We start from the raw sequence: 20,236 nt of genomic DNA on the forward strand, positions 1-20,236 counted from the left end.
ATCTTAATCAGGAATGACTTTCCTTATTCAAAAGCTATGCAAGAAGAGAAAGTATTTCCTATTTGTTTACAAATTTAAATAAACTTTAAGAAAATTATGTATTTTCTAATTATATTATCAGTATGAATGAAGCTCTTTGATTATAAGTTTTTAGTTTAAACTTTTATAATGGTGTCCTGGGGAGAATAAATAAGCCTTGTCTAAAATCGTAGTAAATTCGGTGGCTTGAAATAACGTGAATTTACTTTCTCCAAACATTAAATGGAATAAAGTGTCAAATCCGTTTTTATTCCTCTACCTATCCTTGGACACCTTTTAAAATTATTCATTTATATTAAATAAAAAATAGGCTCATTACAAATCGTTTTTGCAAAATACCCCTAACACTTGTAGTTCGTCAGTTTAACAGGTATATATCTGTGTTATGCTGTGGACAGCCAACGGACCATCTCGTGGTTTACTCTCTCTTCTACCCGTTTCTATACCTGGAGCCTTTTATGACAGGTGACATCTTTTATTTTAAAACTAGTGACGTTTGGAGAAATATTTATTCTCAGCATCTTCTCAAAAATATCATTACATTGTACATTGTTCTTTATTTTTGTTTTGATCTTATTAATTGATTGTATATAATTTACATATTAACTGAAAATCTGAAGTTGATGCTACCAGCAACTGTCTTGGACCATGTTTTTCTTATTTGACATGTCATGTAAAATAAGGTATTTTCATCATTATTCTTTGTATATTTTATATCTAGTTTTGAGTTCGTATAATCCTGTCCGAAGGTTTTTTTTTTCAATTCTTGAAATTGTTTCAATATAACATGTAAAAATGTTTTTTATTTATTTATAGGGTATGTAGGTATTTTAAAATTCACTATAATAAAATATATTTTTGTATATAAAATCATCACCCTTTTGAACCAAATTGTGTAATTACAAGGCTTTGCAACATCCTTTCCTTATTTAACATTTATTTTTAATAATATATAAAAAATAATGAGGAAAATAATTTTACCACACTTAATTATTCATTAGATTGGAGAGTAATAATTTTTACCTAATGAGGTTTTGAAACTTATCAAATTTAACTAAAAAATTTAAGATATTAAAAATTTATAAAGGACAGTCAATGTAAAGTTTTTAAAGGTTATGAATTTTTTTTTAAAAATTAAGTTCGATTTTTAGTTGATATCATCTTTAAAAAAATTAACAATTAGACATATTTTCTATTCCTTACATGAAATTTGATTTGAGCATTGCAGTTGCATACAAGTAATGTTAATTAAGTATAGAGTATACGTACTATAGTAGTATCATGAATAAATTATAGAGTTGAAATAAAATTTAAAAATTTTTTTTTCTCATTGCAAAGTGACTTCTTTCTTTAAATATAAATAATAACAATAATAGGATTGTTAAATATAAATAATAGCTTTGATTATTAAAGGTATTAAAATTGAGGTATAAAAAGTTTGATGTTATTCTAGAAATGACAAATAATCGAATATTTTTATTTATTTTATTTTTGATTAGGAGCAAGATTTATGCAAGAAAACATTATACAATTTATGCCTTTTAATTCAGCAAGAAAAGTATCAGTGCGAAATTTTTGCCTAAACTATATTTTCTGTTTCAGATAATTAATAAGGATATAGCGAATATTCGGCTTCAAAGTATTTTTGCCAAAGCTTTTTTTTTTTAATTTGGAAAGATTTTTAAAGAATCATCTAAAACTATATTTTCTACTATAGAAATAGTTTTTACACATATTTGTTAAGTTCTAAAACTTGCTCACTGCTTGCAAATTTATGCTCTGCAAGATCAAAGTTTTCTTAATTTTTTTTTTTTTTGTACTTCTGATTATATTTAGGCAAGTTAACTTAGGTGTTTTTTAAACGATTTTTTTTTAAGAATTTTTGTTTCTTTTTTGCTGTTTGGAGCATTTCTGACCAGAATTTATTCTTTTATTTTCACTTTTTCCTGTAATGTGCAACTTAGCAAGTAACATAGAAAACAGTGGTTTTCAACGTTAAATTATATTGTGAGAACTAAGAATAATTTTTTCTGTTACTCTTTTGCTTCTTTGAAAAAACTTTTTTAATCAGCATTTTTATTATGGCACAGCATTTTTTAAAGAGCATTTCTAATGAATGCTATTCTTTTATCATTTTCTTTTTCGAAAAATACAGCAAGGTGAAAAAGTTAAATTGAGATTTTTAGCATTTGATTTTTTGTAGATTAAGAATGTTAAGGATTGAGATCAATTTTAATTTTTTCTGTTTCGCTTTTGGTTATAATCTTTTACTTTTATGGGAGTTTTTATGATAGTGCGCATTTTATGAGTGTTTCTTTTAAAATATATTTCTAATAACGTTTATAGCTGTTAGTCAGTTTTTTATGTATAAAATATTTCTTATGAATAACTGTTATAAGTTTCTTCTCCTTACCCCTTAACAATAATATAGCAAAGTTTTGATTCATTTTCAATAATGACTAAACTTAGTTATATATATATATTTTAAAATTTCTTCACCTCAAAGCTTTTCTTTTTTTCTCCCTCTTTGAAACTGTGTGGAACTTATAAATTAAATCAATATTTTTCCATTTTCTTTTAATTTTTAATTAATTATTATAGTTCACAAAAAATCTTTAAAATCCTATTTAAGACTAAAATAATTTTTCTTCTAAACGTGTTGTTTTTTACTTTTTGAAACTTAAATATTTCCAAAAGCACTTTATATTCTCTGTTTAAAGCAAATATATTGCTAAAGAACTCTCTTTGTGAGGTATTTTAGAATGATTTTACTTTTAAACATTTCATAAAACATTTATTTCTAGAATAGCATCAACTGTTAATCAGTTTTCAAAATAACTAAAATACATTTTTAGATACAAAAGAAAAAATATCTTACAGAGGTAGTTTAATTTTATAAATAAACAAACTGTCCATTTTTAGTTACTTTACTTAATATTCTCTGAAATAGAAATATATGTCCGATACAAATACATCAATATACACGTGAACATCAAGTATCAAACTCCGTAATATACTTGAACACTATGATGGCACTTGAATAAAAATCATAAAAACGATGAATCTCTGCAAATCCCAACCACAAGTGAATATTTAAAAAATAATATAATTTAATATTGAAAATTGTCCATATTTATACATTTTGATTTAATAAAGTTAAAAGGGATGTAAAAGTAGGAATAAGATGTTTACCATTTTTTAATTAAGCCGATACTTTACTTAAGGTTTAAAACTCATTTTTCTTAGTTAGTGAAGTAACATATCTTAATGTAGGACTTTCTGCCAGATAATTGTTGTGCCACCTTGTCATCAAGTTACTGAAGCACCAATGAAGATATCCTGTTGGGACCTTAACTAGAGGTGGGCTCTAATGACACATTTGTGTAACTCCACCTGTTCCCATTAGATCAGGGTTGCTTCTGGTTTGCCATTATTGAACTTGAAATGCTTAAAAATGTTCTTCTTTTTTCCTTCTTTTATTCTCCCTTTTCAACACACATTTAAGGAGTATTTTTTTAAAAATTCATTTATAGTTTGTAGGGATAAAAAATTTAAAATATTTCTCAAGGTTGAAATATTGTCTATATCAAATGTCCATTTTCCATAAGATTACTACATATTGTTATTTGTGTTTTTCTTTTTGCTTATATCCATACTAATAAACTATCTTTAAAATGGGGTACATCAAAATAGAAAGAAAAACCAGGCCTACAATAGCTCATTTTTTTAAAAAAATGTTTTGCAGAGCTTAGAACAAAGACTATGATGAGCAACCTAAATTTATCAAGAAATAAAAATAAGTATGTTTTTAGCTAAAAAAAATTGTTATCTATTTGCTAGTAAAGGTTAAATAAGCATACATTGACATGAAATCTCATTCAATAATTCAGATATGCTAGAACTGATAACCCCCTAAAAACTATTTTTTATTTTTATTTTAGAAAATATTGTGTTCAGTTTTTAAAATGCCATAATTGTGTTTTTTCAGCATTTGTCTTAACCCTTTAAATAGGTACAATCTTGCTTTCTCACCTGAAAAAAAAAAGTTTTTTCATGTGAGTCCTTGAAAATGCTACACTAAGCAGAAAGTTTTTAATCATACATTACGTGTTGTGCTTATGTAGTATCATAACCCAGAAAGGAAGAAAGTCGTAATTTTTCTGATAAAACTTTAATGGGAAAAATTAATCTAATTACTTCAAACTAGTCAAGTAAGGATTCTTTGTATAGTAACAAAGTAATTATTTAAAAGCATTTAGAAATTAAAGATTATTAATGTTAAGTTTTTCCCCTTTTTCATAATATAGGATACTAAAATGAAAATGAATGTTTCTGTTTTGGCAAACCAGAAGTTCTAATAAAACCAGTCTTATTTAATTAGGGAGGGTAGAAAATTTATTATTATTTTTTGAAATTTGATTATTGTTTTTATTCTAATTTATTTTCTTATTTTACAGCCTCTAGAGATGATCTTCCCAAGCAGAAATGGACCATTCCTACAGGTGAAAAATTTGTCATCTACTGTTGTAAAAGTGTAAGCAGTAGTTGTAGTCAGTCCATAGCTGTAACTGTATATTATGTTTTCATGTAAAATCTATCATTACACTTTTGTTTTATTTTCTGAATAAATTTCTGGACTCTTATTTCAGGTAGGAGTGGGTTATTGTTTATTACATATTATACAGTAATTAATGATTCTATCTTGCTCTGCCAAACAATGGAACCTGAAAAACAAATTACTTTTAATCTCAACATATAAGAACATACTTACAAATTATTTTATTATATCGCATTGTGGGTAAACGGTAGACTTTAAGAATATGATATTCAACATGAAGTACAATTGTAAACTTATTGCAAACCCAATTTTCGATTTTTAAATTCGAAAAATGAAATTTCCTCATTGGCTTAGTGGAAACGATTGTTTCAAAGTAAACTATAAACCAATCAGTTTCGTCAAATATTTTTTAAATAGCTCTTATAGCTTCAATAAAAAAAAAATTTAGTTTATTGCACATTCGGTATTACTGAGTTATTTTTTATTAAGCCAGGTTATCTCAATGATCAACGTTATCATGATAGCACAAGCGAATTATGTCACTAGATTTATATTTTTAAGGTTATCTGAAACCATGACGTTAACTTTATTTAAAGTTATTCTTTAAAAACATGCTGTTATAAAACTAAATTTTAAAAAAAAAGTTTCAAACAGAAAAGCAAAACTAAGGGAAAATGGTGCCAATGATATTAATTTTGCTAACAGTAACAAATTGAAGTAAAAAAATAACCTTTGTACAAAAATTTAAAGTTAACGGAGAAATAATATTTATTTGTTTAAAATAGCATAAAAAGTCAACTAACTATAATTGATGCTTAATTTTGGTGATAGGTATTACTGACATCATTGCAATTGGTGCAGTTATAATAGGTACCAAATATACACTTATATAGGTACAAAATATTTTGTGAGTAAATTTGATGCCGATTACAGCTGCACCTAATAATAGAAATTTTTATGATAGATTTTTTATAGCCCCCTGAAGATGTAAGTACAGGAGAAAATTGCTTGATTGTGGAAAATTTTTAATATCACGAGTTGCCTTGAGCAACAACACTATGCCAGATGATACTGCCAGTCTATATTATAAGATAAACTACTAAAAATGTGTTTTGCTTAATATCATAAACAAATATAATAAAATAAAGAATTTGAGTGTGCGTCCGTATACTGGATTTGGTAAACCGAAAGCTCTAAAAAGACAAGATTCTAATTGAGTAAAAAAATTAAGAAGTCTTATTTTTTTAATCAAAGTAATATTTTAAATTCAAAAATGGAATTTTCTCATTGGCTTAGCGAGAACCAGTGTTTTAAAATAAGCTATGGACTATTTTCAACTAAAACGATTTTATATTTTTTAAATATTTTAAAGATAACATCAGTAATATTTGCTAGCTTATATCTTTCATAAAAAATTATTGTTCATAGCTCGTTTTCATGTACTTAACTATATTTTATTTGTTTTACCAGGTTATCTGTTAGATCAATGTGATCGTTGTAGCATAAGCAAACTGCATCACCAATTTATTATTTTTAAGGTTATCTAAAACCTTGTGTTTATAGTTATGCTTTTAATATTTGTTTTTATGTAATTAAGTAATTTAAAATCAACAGTAATTGAAATAAATAAAAAAAATTAACTGAAAAACAAAATTAATGGAGAAATGCTTTTAGTTATAATAAAAATGCTTTATGCTAATTCTTTTAAGAATCTATATTATATAAAACGCTAATACGTACGTATGTATCAATAAAACCCATGATATTTCTTTTCTCGCGCTGGCAACAGTTTTCATTTTTAATTGATAGGCTTCGGCGCGCAAGAGCACGTAGTGAGCATCATATGTCTAATCGGGTGAATTCTCACCGAATTATCAAAAAAATTCTCACAAAATTATCTTCATCGAAGCCGATGCTTTACATCCGGCGTTCAGTACTATTTCATATTGTTTTACAACACATGGTTTTAGCCCTCTGGTGGGAAAGACTTTAAAACAAAACTTACAACAGTTACTTTTCTCAACAACTGAAATTTAGAATAGTGTGATTAAGAAAAATATGTGAACTGTTTGCAATTTCAAATTAATATTGAAATGCACAGGTTTAGAATTTTCTACAGTTAAAGTTTTCGGAACTTCAGTGTTCAAAAAAGTATACAAAAGCTAGACGTTAGGAACATATCCAATGCACGAGGCAATCCGAAATGAACTGCGAAAGTAGTTCCGGGGGTTGGCGAGCGCCAGCGAGCAGGGGGCGAAGCCTCCTAGTAAGTAAAAAAAACGCCAATATTATTGCTGACACCAATATTTAATTTTGGTTAAATACTAATTTAAGTAAAATAATAGGCTATGTACTAAAAGGCAAAATTAATGGATTAATGTTATTCAGTTCGTTTAAGAGGCGTATTAAATCTACAACCTATTATTGATACAAATGATGTGTAATTAATTATGGTTATAAGTACTGATTGAAATAAAAAATTAGTTATCCTTATGAACTAATAAGAAAAATAAATGGAGAAAATGTACTTATACTTTATGGGGTACCATAAAAAGTTGCCATTATATTATTAGCACAAAATATAACCTTATATAGGTTCAAACTATTTAAAAGTTAATTTGATGCTGATTACAGCTGCTTCAATACTGTACATTCTTATGATATATTTATTATCTAGAAGATGAGTACAGGAGAAAGTAGCTTGACTGTGGTAAATTTTACATATAATGAAATGCCTTGAGCAACAGCATAATGCCTCATGATATTGACAGGGTTCCCACGGTACTGGAAAAACCTTGAAAGTCCTTGAATTTGGTTGAAAAAAATCAGGGCCCTTAAAAGTCCTTGAATTCTGCCATAGGGTACTTGAAAAGTACTTGATTTTTTAGGAATTAAAATACTACTAATTTTTCTTACAGAAGAGTAGTAAAAAAATAAATAAATTCAAAGGAAAATTATAGAATTTCTGATAGATGTAACTTTTAATGCTTGAAGTGAAAAGGGGTTAAAGAAGATGTAAAACTTTTCTCTCCTAGATTTTTCGGACAGATTATTGTTCATCTCTCTAATGTTTTGAAAGCTGAAATTTCTAGCAAATTTTAGGTTTTGTAGTCATAGTTTTCAAATGATATATAGTTTTTAATTGATTTAGAAATATGTTCAATGTGTTAACTTCATTATTACGCCAGGTTAATATTGTTATCCTATTTGTTCTTTTAATTTATGTACGAAGGATAATTAATTTTTATCATCTATAATAAAATTTTTACATTTAGTTTTTACTGCTAATAAATAAAATTTAGTTCTACAGGTTTCATTGATTATGAATAAACATTGTGATTCACATTAAACTAATTCTTGATTTACGGATCGGAATTCATATAAAATGTTCTACAAATTGCGGTTTAATTGAAAGTGATTAATGGAACGCATATCTAATAACTTTAAAGTGATTTGCAAATTAGTCATCGGAATTCATATTAAGGTATTTTATAAATTACGCATGATTCTTATTAAGTAATTTATCAATCATACATCATGATTTCAATTAGTTATTTCTGAATCATATAACATGATACATGTTAAAGTAATTTTAGAATCATGCCTCACAATTCTCATTCTAGTAGTTTACAAATCACGCATTGCGATTCACAAACGAGAGATTTAAGAATTACCACCCACAATTCTCGTCAAAATGATTTAAGAATCACACATAGCTGTTCTATATTAAGCCCCTTTCGAATCACAAATTGCAGTTTGCATCATAATGATCTCTATTCACATGAAAACTATTAGCTAATCACACAACAGAATTCACATTAAGGTGATTTATGTATATCACATTGTGATTTATGTCTTGTAAGTTCGTGCATTTTGTATAATTTGCAATTCATATTATTCTGATTTTAGAAACACTGCATTTCAATTTACAAATCACACATTGTGATCTGTGATTTACGCAATCTTTGAGACTTACTTCACCTTTTTTATAATTTTGATTTACATATAGTATATCTAGATTCGTATAAATGCGGTTTAAAAATTACGCTTAATGATAATTATGCGTATTCACAAAATTTTAAAAACCACGCTTGACATTTTATGGATATATTTTAAAGGAAATAAAGCTCAGTAAGTCCTAGTTAGCTATCTGTGAAATATAGTTCTACAATAGATTTTATTATGTTCAAAATACAGTACTGATATTCTGAAGTAACAAAATGGAAAATTTGATATTAAAATTGAAACAAATATGTTAAATAGATATATTTTGATAATATATCTAATTATATACATTTCCTGTAACCTAAAATTTGATCTAACATATTAAAAAAAAGTATTAATAACCGTGCAATTACACAAACTTTATCAATTATTTACTATGCTTGTTTAATGTAATTAGCATTATACATTCATTCATTCTCATTAATTCTAATTCACTTCATGAAATTTTTCATTAAAAGTTTCACTGATGCTAGTTTTTAAATGTTGGCTAGTATCCTATGCCGATTGGAGTTTTTTTTTTTTTTTTTTTTTGTCGATTGGAATTTTTTTAAATGATTTGTAACAGCAATGCAACTATCAATCATTCATGGGGTCATCTTGTTTCACAAGTGATGGTTATACCCTCTTTTACTATCCTAGTGATCCATTTTCCTACTAGAGATGAATGGTTTAATTCTTGTCGGTGGCTTGAAGGCAAATGTCTAATATGGTACACTGATGGTTCAAAGATTGGTGCCAAATCAGGAGCAGGGATTTATTGCTCCAATGACGGTACCAAACTTCATTTTCCCTTGGGAAACTATGCCACTGTTTTTCAGGCTGAGGTCCCTGCCATTATCTTGTGCTGCACGATATGCTTAGACAAAGGATTTAAAAATATGACTATCCGCATCTGTTTTGACAGTCAGGCTGCTCTCTTATCACTGTCAGGGTGTAAATTCTCCTCTTTGTTAGTGAGGGAATGCTTCTTGGTCCTCTGTGACCTATCCACTAATAACAGGGTATCCCTGCATTGGATACCTGGACATATGGGTATTGGTGGAAATGAGCTAGCTGATGAAGCGACACGACCTGGCTCTAATGCAATTTTCTTGGGTCCTGAACCTGCACTGGGAATTTCTCCCACTTTATTTAGGCATCCATATTCAAAGTCTATGGCAAAATTGCCCATGAGCAATGGCGTGCTGCTGGTCAGAGACAAGCTAAGGAGCTAAAGCGTGTCTGTCCTAGTGTACGTCATAAAGAGCTTTTAAAGCTTAATAGAAACAGTTTAAGGAAGATCATTGGTCTTCTTACTAGACACTGCATCCTCAGGAGACACCTATACATAATGAGAATAGAATCCAATTCTCTCTGTCTGGGTTGTCATCTTGAAGAAGAGACATCACAACACAATAAAAAAATTTTTTTCTTGTCAACTAAGCATTGTGATTTAAAAATATACAATTTCTGCTTCTATGTAATTGTAAAATCTGGTTGACATGTACTTTAGCATATAATAATAATGCCGAATAGGTCCTTGAGAAATTTGATTTTAGGTCCTTGAAAGTCCTTGAATTTTTTTAAAAAAATTGAGTGGGAACCCTGATTGAATACAGTTAGTCTTTATTTTGATAACATGAATCACCGAAAATGCATTTTGCTTTATATAAAGTAACCGAGAAGGGTAACAGATAATGAATAAATAAGAAACATTGGAATCATTGTAACATTATTATTTGTTTGAATGTTTTGTGTACAATTTTATGTTGGTGATCAGTACTGATTAATTGACACTTTTTTTCATCCTGTATGAGGAACAGGTATTCAGCTTATACGGGTAAGAATTTACAATACATGATTGCCAAAAACTATTCTTGAAATTATAGGCCTAAAATTAAACAAGTAAAGCTAACTGATATTTAGATTACTGAGAAACACCTAATTTAAATTTGACGTTTAAGGGTTGATGCCTCAAATTTTTTTAAATAGAAATTGTCTTTATTCAGAAAACTAAACAGATATTTTAAGAGAAAAACTGCTTTACAAAAATATTTAGTTTTCATATTTACCTTTCCAAAATCACTTTTTATAACAGTGTCAGTTGATCCTTCATTTAAATATGTAAACAAAACACCTGCTGCCACTCTAGCTTTAATCTGAGCTTCGTCTACAGAGTGAGCCCATTCAACTGTTCCCCACTGTTTAGTCTATAATTCAAGTAATATATGTACTATTATTTAAGCTATGAAAAAGTTAATTGAAATAATGTAAAGAAACGTACCTGAAACAATGTTTCAAGCCTAGATAAGGCTACTGCTTTTTCAACATCTATGTTGTAGTTAATCACAGCCATTGTCAAGATAAGTGACTTTAAATTTTCTACTGTAAAAGTTATGCCTGTAAACACATAAAATGTAATGTTATTAAAAATCATATAATTTTTTTAAAAAGACAATTATTAAAAATCTAAATCCTAAATATAATATATTTTAACAATATTATTTTTCAATAAAACAACATGCCATTATTAATTTTTTTTGAATCAAGAAAATTTATTTTTGATTTAAAAAAAAATCAAATATATATAAATATATACATAAAATCGAGCGAATTTAAAACATTTGTGTCTAGCATGTATGTGCACGGAATGCATTAAACATAACAATGTTTGCTTATCTAATGTTTTTCTCTAAATTCTAAAAATGTACCAATGATTCTTACACAAGATATCATTCTGCTAGCAAAAACAAAAAACAAGATTATTTCATACTGTAAAGATTTTCACTATGATATGTATATCACATAAAATATTGAATATAGAGAAAAAAAATTATCTAAATACATAAAATTACAAATGTGATAGTAATCAGAACTGTAATAAATAGTAGACATAAACTTATGGAATTAACTATGCTTTATTTCTTTGGCATTTTAATTTTTACAAGATGAATGCTTGCTGAAATACGGGCAATTTCACTAAGGTTAAATTAGTATAAATACATTTTAGAATGTATTATAATTACTAGCTTCTTGAAAATCTACACATTTAAAAGTTACATTTATTATAATTATAGTATTATAATACTGTATTCACTTAAAAAAGTTGAAAAACAGTTTAAATGATTGTCAAGCTTTGAAAGTACTGGTAAATTGAAATATTTATGACTAAGCATTGTTGAAGTAGCTTTGATGTCACTGTGAACCAAAAGTCATGTGATCACGAATAACTACAAAACAGTAAGGCAAAAGTTGGGATTATACTTACTTATAATCTTTTCAGAAAATTTGAAATTATTTAAAAGAACTGAGAAGATTCGGAAAACAATGTAATATAAAAACATTTAGATTAGTATTAGTTTTTATTTAAAAAAGTGAAACCTTTCAAAAAGCTTTACTGCTGTCCCATCTACCACATAAAAATATTAAGTTGAGAAAGAGCAAACACATCAAATAAAAAGCTATTTTTGTTTCATTTATCCCAATATATGGGGGAAAGGGAATTTTTCTCATAAAATATTTCAGAACAATATAGTAGTGTCTGACAAGAGTAAAGGAAAAAAAAAAAAAAAAAACATGTAGATGNAAAAAAAAAAGACACATGTAGACATTTTATTTACCTACTAAACACCATGGGTTATAAGATAACATGTGTTTCTTCATAACTGCCAAAGCCTGGTCTGAAACTGGAACTCCACTAACATCATTACAAATGTCTACTTTAACATTATATCTAAAATTTAAAAAAAAAAAAAGTAAGAGAAATCAACATCAATAGCATACATATTTTAAACTGCTGATTTTTTTTTTTAATTGAAAATATTAATTACCTATTTGTGAACCATGCTAAAACTGGGTCCCACTCATTTTTTTGTAAAACAGCAAAATCTAAAGGCTCACTAGATCTAAAACTAAATGAAAATTTAATTTTGTTGTTAGAAAAGTTTATTAGAAACCGATTATTACATAATTATTCTGAGTAATAATTTTTTAAAAAATTTATAACAGTGCCTCCAAAAAATTATTATTCACATTCTTTAAGAGGAATATATTTTTGAAGTATAGCCTTATTGAATAAAAATATATAATTGTGTAAACTGAAATTCTAACAATTATGTTATTCATTTTCTTGGAACCTTAATCTCTCTAAACATATATAGTATAAAGGTGGTCAAAAAGTTATACTTTTAAATAATGTCTATGTATAAAATTTAATTTCAGTCGTAGTAGTAATACTTTATTTATGTCACTAAAGCTGCACAATGATTTATTTATTGGCTATCATCTTGAAAACATCCCTGAGGATGATCCAAAGACATGACAACAAAATTTTGATTCTCTGTAGAGAGAATAGCTCCACCATCTTAGTAGCCTGATGCACTGTGTGCGAAGTTAAGCACTTTAAGGTAAAACAATTAAAGGAGGACCAATTGTACACAGGGGTCTCATCGCAGGCTGATCAAAATGGTCACCTACCTGCTCACTGACTCTGCCAGAGATGCTGGACTTCGGTGATTTTACTCAGAGAAAATTTAATTTCAACCACAAAATGTTATACATAGAAAAATGACATTCACATTATAGCTTAAACTTTTTAAAAACAAAATTACTATTAATACCTTTATAGTTGAATTTAGTTCCCCAATAAACACAATTTTAATAGAGAAAAATTTACATTTTAAATGTTTAGTTAAATTAAAATTCATTTATCCTTGCATAATTAATTAAAAAAAATTTTTTTTACGGAAAATATTCATTATTTTTAAACATTGTTGATTTCTTTGCTATTTTTGATAATGTTTCTACAAGAATATCATGAAACACTGGAGCTTGATTTTCAGCTGGCAGGCATCTTAATATGTTGTGCATGATACAGTTGTTTTCTCTTAAAATAAAAAAAATCTGGATATTGCTTATAAGCTTTTTGTTATAGAGTAATGTTAATATTTGTTATCAATACTGATATGACATTTAAATTGTAATTACAAAATTAACTTATGACCAGCAACCAATCAAAAATGACTTTGGTATTATTACAAAATTATGTAATTCCAGTACAAAACATCAGTACAATTTCAGAAGCAGATTAAACTAAAGATGAGGTAACTGAAACCAGTCTTAATTAGGAAGTTAAATATTATGTCAATTACATGAATAGTATTTTAATTACAATAATTAGTATGAAAAATAAAATTTAATTTTTTCAGCAATAATGACATACTGTCTAAAAGAAATTTTTTATTATGAAAAGCATAACCTGTATTTCTAAAGAGTAGGGATAAAATCCTCATCATAATCTCACCATGTAGTATCTGAAGAAAGAAACTGTATTATATCTTCTGCAATATTTTCAGAAGATAGTTTGCATGGATTATCAATGGCAGTGTTACATAATGCTGTCTGAAAAGATGTATAAAATATTTCAAAAGTAATAATTGAATAGTAAACATTAAAATTTTTTTAAAGAAGTAATTTAATATAACTAAGAAACAGAGTTAAGTTGAATCAATTACAAGAGTTTTTTATTGCAAGTAATCAACGACGTGTAAACAGGATACCTTCTGATTCACCAAAGAAGACAGACGTCCCCTGTTTTTCTATATTAATGAGTTGTGATTAAAACCAGCAGCATCTGAATAGAATTGATGTGACAATTTCTACCTCATGTCCTCTTTGTGGGCATGGTTTTACAAGTAGACAGATAATTATTAGAATAAAATTAAAAGGTGTTAACACTGAAGATACTCCTTTAATTGATACAGTGAAACCTCCAGGAAAGACAACTTGTGTCTAGCGGCCATTTTTTTTACAACCACTTTTGGGAAGCACAGAATTTTTTCCACAGACTTTTTGTTTAAAAAAATCTTTAGGAGAGCCCATCAAAACCTTTCCAGCATCCAGGTAAACAAAAAATATTAACAAAACTAATATGCAGATTCAAAATATACGTGGGTGGCTCTTAATTTAGATAGCTCTTTTTGACAATATGTGAAAAAAATCAACAACCTCATGTTGCAGTCAAAGTGCACTAAAGACAATATTATCAATGATTTATTTTTACAGATGAAAGTTAAATTAGAAAAAAAAAAGTTATTTTAGAAAAAACAACACATCTCAGAGAAACAAGCATCTCATTTTATAAAGCTAATTAAATTTTTATGGTAAAAAATTAAATGTAAATTTAAAAAAAAAAAAAAAAAATAAATGTTTATTTATTGAAAATATTTCTGTCTTCCATAATTAGTACATTTGTTTTTACACATAATTATATCAGTAAAGGTCATTTTTATAGGCGTTAAACTTTATTCGTCAATCCGGTTTTCATAACCTTAGCACAAATGTCATTTCCGCACCAAGAAAATCACACAGACTAAAATTTAAATTGCTTGTGAAAAAACATACATCTTTTATAACATTCTGAAGTCGATGAAGATAACCACACTAAGAACGACCAACCTCCATTAACGACCATTTTACTGTGGAACAGAGAGTGGCAACGCCCGAGAGCTCTCACTGTTTTTCCTCTTAATGTTAGGCAGCCAGGCCAACTGGCTTTGGTTGGGAGTAGGATAATAATAAATAAAAAGTACTTTTTATCATGGTTTCAGGTACTTAAAAGAGGTGATTATAATACTAATTATGGTTATAGTGGTAATTTCTGTTTGTAGTTGAAATCATAGTGCAATATTAATATCTCGGTTGAAAATCATTTTAACATAATTATATTTTTTCTGTTGTATTGAAATAAATAAAATTACATTAAATATATATCACATTTACATGTATCACGATTAAATGTAATTAAGTCTGTCGTAATAATTATTCTTGTAATCCATTTTGCCAACTTTATATACTACAAATGTTTAACATCACATTTAATTCTAACTTCAAATATTATGTAATCACTTAAAGATGGTACTGAGTGATTTGCTTATTTCTGCTGAAAAGGGAAAGAATAAGATTTCATTTATTGTGAAATGTCTCACGTAAATTGAAAAAATAATAAAATTTGGAAAAATGAAATTACGTTGAAATTTATTTTTCCCAAGCATAGAGGACTAAAGTGCAATTAAATTATTTTTGCTAAAATGAAGGGTCTAAAGTAATGTTAACATTACATTTAAACAGTCACCAGGATGTGTAATTCCAGTCCTAGTCCACTCTGTTGAAAAAAATATTGTTAAACAACTAGATTTATTTGATTAACGTGATTGCACAGATTTAAATTTAAGATACAATATAAGGGTAAAGAAAAGATAAAGACTGACTTAAGCTACCAAGCAAAAACTAAGATATTTAATGGAGAAAAAAAAAAAGATTAACATTATAAAAAATTTATTAGTAAAAGTTAATTCAGGCTAAAATAATGGTCTACGTTATAAGAGTTACTAAGTTTATTAATTGTAAAAATCCAGATTACATAATTTTGACTATTTAGTGAAAAGGTTTATGCACATGGCAAGTACAGAATTATAAGAATAAATATAATTTAAACATGAGATAATTGTAAAGATACTTAATATCACATTTAAGGAACAAAAAATATTTATATTAAAAAAATATATCTATTCTCCAGGGGAAATTGTCCTACCACCCCACCTCACAGCGAATGCTCGCTCGTCCTCTACTACATTCTAGCAGCAAGCCCATAAGCCGAATGACATGAAGATGAAAAACTTCTGTAATTTCAAATTTTGTGACTGTGCTAATGGTCTCCACTTTATTAGCCCTGGACAGCTGGGTCAAGGGGACCAGCTATTCCTGCAATGCTTAGAACAAAACCTTCCTGCTGACTGATCTCAGCTAGAAAGGTGAAGAGTTGTTAAAAATTAAAGTGCTCAAAATTAGGGTTTCGTTAAAGTGCCTAGCAATGAAAATTAATAAAATAAACTCATGAATATAACAATAATTAAATCACTGGTTATATTCCAACCTAATTATTATCAACAATTGACTGTATTACTTAATACATAACAATTTACACATTTATGTGCAATGAATTTAGCAAAAATTGAAGAAAAATTTTAGATTTAATTTCATGGTCAAAATGTTACAGATATCAACTGAAATGCATGTAAAAAGTACTCGTGACATTTTATAACAGGATTGTTTATTACATTCATTTATGTTGCAATAGATAAATACTTATAAGAAGAATAAGTTTTATAGAAACTATCTTACAATATGCATATTATGACGTTCTATAACATCTCGTTGAGTATCCCATTCTGTTGCCACAGCTACTGCTAATCCTTCATTTGGTAGTAAAAACTTGTTCCCTAATGGAGTCTTTAATCGTCGCTTATCAAGACTTATTTCAAACTTACCTTAAGGGTGAAATATTCAAGTAAATAAAAGAACAAATAAAAACCTAGTTAAGAACTTAGTGAACAGTTAGAATAGGGAAAAACTTACCATCAGTTTCAGAAACATATACATTTTTATAAAATCTTTTTAGTGGAGCTACAAGAAAGAAGAAAATGAATAAATAAATACTACTGATGCTTCTAAAACAATTTCAGAACTAATTTATCACATTACCACACTAGGAATTAATAAACATTATCCAGTTCAATTTATGTTTATTTGGAAAAATATTTAAAAACAGTAAAAGACAGATGAATAATATTATTCTTCAAAAATTTTGTTGTTTAGCAATTAGAGGTGAACTTATGAAGAATGTCTGAAGATTGAAAGTGAAGAATGTCTAGAAGAACTCTTGATTGTCTTCTATTCAATATGAACTTAATTTCTACTTGGTATATATTACTTAGAATCTTTATATTATTTAATATAATTAAACAGTAGACAATATACTTGATTAAGTCTGGCCTTTAATCTCTTTAAATTAGTATCCTGTCAAATTGGTGGAAGCTAAGAGAAAAATGATTTACAACAAGGGAATTTCCTCTAAATATTTCTTTTTAATATTCATAATATTTTTGAATTTTCTTTAAATATTTTTAAAAAAATTTTACCCCCAAAACACTTTTTTCTTTATGTAACGTTAAAATCACTCTTCCTGTACTATTTTGGAATTTATGTTAAATATTTAATTTTCAACAAACCCTTGATGATTGGTAATATTTTTGGCAGCACAATATTTTTCAAAGAACGAGAGAAATCAAGGCATTGCTTACTTTTTAGATAAAAAATATATTTGTGAAAAAGCTAATTTCAGAATTAAATAAATTGAAACTTATCAGAAACATGAATTGAAATTAATTCTAGATTAAGTTCTGCTTTATTCTCCCAATTCTCATTTAGTATTGAACTTTAGCTTTACATGTTTTGAAAGTTACTTCTTGTTAAAGTTGAAAGTTATTACATTAAAGTTGGAGTAAGTATCTATTAACAATTTAATAATGAAAATTAAATAAAGATGAATAAAAATATTTTTTTAAATTCCTCTTTCAACCCATTTCCACCAACAGTAAATGAGCAAAAAGCCTTTTAGAATAAGGAGACTACATTACATAATTTTGCACCAGAAAATATAGTTCTTTATTTTTTTTAAATAGTGTAGAATAATTTTTACAAAATGAAGTATTAAATATTTTTTCAAAATTATAGATTTCTAATAATTCTATTTTCAACAATTTATTAATCGTAAATTTAATAAAATCACATCAACTGCACCATAACCAATGATTAATCTCCACTTTTTTGGTTATCTCGTTCAAACTTGTTCATGATCTTTTATCCTACCTATTACAATAGCTTCTTTCATATTTATTTTGATTAATGCTAATTAGTAAAAAAGAATTTCTTTGACTATTTCAATTGGTTAAGTTAAAATATTTGAAGTATAAAATTGTTTAATAATTTCTATTCATATGATCTTTATCACTGTGAATTCAGTAAGTTTTAAACATAAAAAATTTTTAAAAAGAATTCACAAAATAAAATGGTTAGATAGAAAATATTAATTAGTTTAGGTAGCTAGGTATTTTGGTAAGGAAAAATAACAAAATTTGACATATTTTTACATTGCTACTCATTTATCATGTCGGGTAACTAAAAGAGAATATTAATGTTGAACAAGTTATTGACCCAATTAAGAATGGCCAATTTATATAAAAATACATACAGAGATCCACAGATTAGATGAAAGTTTAAAGTAGTATTAAAAAGAATTGCATACTGGATTTTCTTGTAATAATGCATGTTTTATAAAAAGAAATATATTTCATATGTATTTTCTTAGTAAATATCCTTTTATGTAAAATTTAGAACTAAATACTTTTAAATTGATGATAAATAGATCAAATAAATATTATAACTCATAATAATTATTTATGAAGTATAATCAAACAAATATATCAAAAGGAAAGTGGCATATTAAGTATCAGTAGCATTAAGGATAAAATAAATGAATGTAATATTTGAACAAAAAAAAACAACAGAAAGATAATCAACAGAACATATAAAATATATTAACCAGAATAATTCCTATAATAGGCTTTAGCAGCAGTATTACTGCAAAATAGATGCAAATTGCTAAAAAACGATTTTATAATCATTATGAATTGAGGTAAACACTTAATTTAAGTTAAAATAGAGCAAATAAATTTATATTTATTTATTTCATTAAAGCGAAAAAGTTTTAAAAAAACTTATAAACAACAACAATCTGGAAGAAAGTTAGAATTTTCTGTTTGATTTGTTGATATGATATACTCAGTTTTAAGTTGTATAAGGAATTCAATAGTAGATTACAGCTCGCAATGTTTTTTTCCGCAAAACCTCTTGGGGAATTTTATGATTCACTGTAAACTTAATTAACTGTTAACCAGGACAAGACGTTTAGTAGTCATCGCTTTCGGGAAGTACGCCTGTCTCTTTAATCTTAGTTTATACTCATGACAATAACATTGAGCAGAATTGTTAGTTGTCATAAATCAAGACCACCGAAATACTTATTAGCATTCCAATATTAGATGCAAAGTGATAATATTGATTGTTAATACGAATTATTTCGAAGATGGCGGATCCTGGATCTTATGATATGAATGATCCGGAATTAAAATATCTTGTTGTGGATCGAAATTTTATTAATGATCCGACTGCTCAAGCGGAATGGACTGCAAAAAAATTAGTTTGGATACCTCATGAAGTAAATGGCTTTGTTGCTGCTAGTATTAAGAAAGAAAGAGCCGATGATTTGGAGGTGGAAATCATCGAAACCAATAAAAGGTGTGTCGTTGCTAAAGATGATGTACAAAAAATGAACCCTCCTCGATTCTCTAAAGTGGAAGATATGGCAGAATTAACATGTTTAAATGAAGCCTCTGTTTTGCACAATCTTAAAGACCGATATTTTTCAGGGCTAATATATGTAAGTAAAATTTTGGACCACTAGAAAACATCTGAATATGTTTGTTTACTTCTGTTGATCTTTCGTGTCTTGACAGCCCAAAAAGGTTTTTCTATTGAAAACATAATTAGTTTAATATCGTGGAATTATTCTTCGAATGTTAATTCTTTTGATTTTTGCATATAACTTACGTTAAAACGTTAGGTGTGTATGCACGTAAGCAGGTATAGTTGTAAACATGTTTGTCTTTCTCCACAAAGCATCAATTAATGTTTAATCATGACAGGGGTATAGAAAATTTGAAAAGTTTAGTTTGCCGGTCTGCAGGACCGGTAACT

General features: G+C 27.3%; 3 protein-coding genes across 16 annotated transcripts in view; 2 read left to right on the forward strand and 1 right to left on the reverse strand.

Annotated features, from left to right (window-relative positions):
* LOC107456997 (luc7-like protein 3) overlaps positions 1-4,682 on the forward strand; it is a 19,826-nt gene extending 15,144 nt beyond the window's left edge. For 2 of the 13 annotated variants that reach the window (XR_006225378.2, XR_006225380.2), the window contains 4 exons: positions 402-504; positions 660-722; positions 3,313-3,399; positions 4,497-4,682. The gene's annotated coding sequence lies outside the window, so the exon portion shown is untranslated. The remainder of the gene's footprint in view (positions 1-401; positions 505-659; positions 723-3,312; positions 3,400-4,496) is intronic. The other 11 variants (XR_011636771.1, XR_006225381.2, XR_006225379.2 and 8 more) reach the window with 7 other exon arrangements.
* On the reverse strand, positions 4,680-19,279 carry LOC107457030 (ATP synthase mitochondrial F1 complex assembly factor 2 homolog l(2)k14505). Its single transcript, XM_016075070.3, has 9 exons — positions 19,023-19,279; positions 16,997-17,044; positions 16,763-16,908; positions 13,884-13,981; positions 12,412-12,492; positions 12,202-12,314; positions 10,866-10,981; positions 10,654-10,791; positions 4,680-4,763 (listed from the first exon to the last, which is right to left on the reverse strand). The coding sequence occupies exons 1-9, from the start codon at positions 19,102-19,104 to the stop codon at positions 4,737-4,739; spliced, it is 849 nt and encodes a 282-aa protein (XP_015930556.1). The 5' UTR covers positions 19,105-19,279; the 3' UTR covers positions 4,680-4,736.
* Positions 19,280-19,365: 86 nt separating this feature from the next.
* The window catches only part of LOC107457041 (myosin heavy chain, non-muscle), a 74,037-nt gene continuing 73,166 nt past the window's right edge, over positions 19,366-20,236 (forward strand). The window contains exon 1 of one of the 2 annotated variants that reach the window (XM_016075081.3): positions 19,366-19,919. In XM_016075081.3, coding sequence (XP_015930567.1) covers positions 19,566-19,919 — 354 coding nt within the window. In that variant the 5' untranslated portion in view covers positions 19,366-19,565. The remainder of the gene's footprint in view (positions 19,920-20,236) is intronic. The other variant, XM_016075089.3, reaches the window with a different exon arrangement.

The sequence above is a fragment of the Parasteatoda tepidariorum genome, chromosome 5 (assembly GCF_043381705.1).
Source record: "Parasteatoda tepidariorum isolate YZ-2023 chromosome 5, CAS_Ptep_4.0, whole genome shotgun sequence".
Classification (NCBI taxonomy): domain Eukaryota; kingdom Metazoa; phylum Arthropoda; class Arachnida; order Araneae; family Theridiidae; genus Parasteatoda; species Parasteatoda tepidariorum.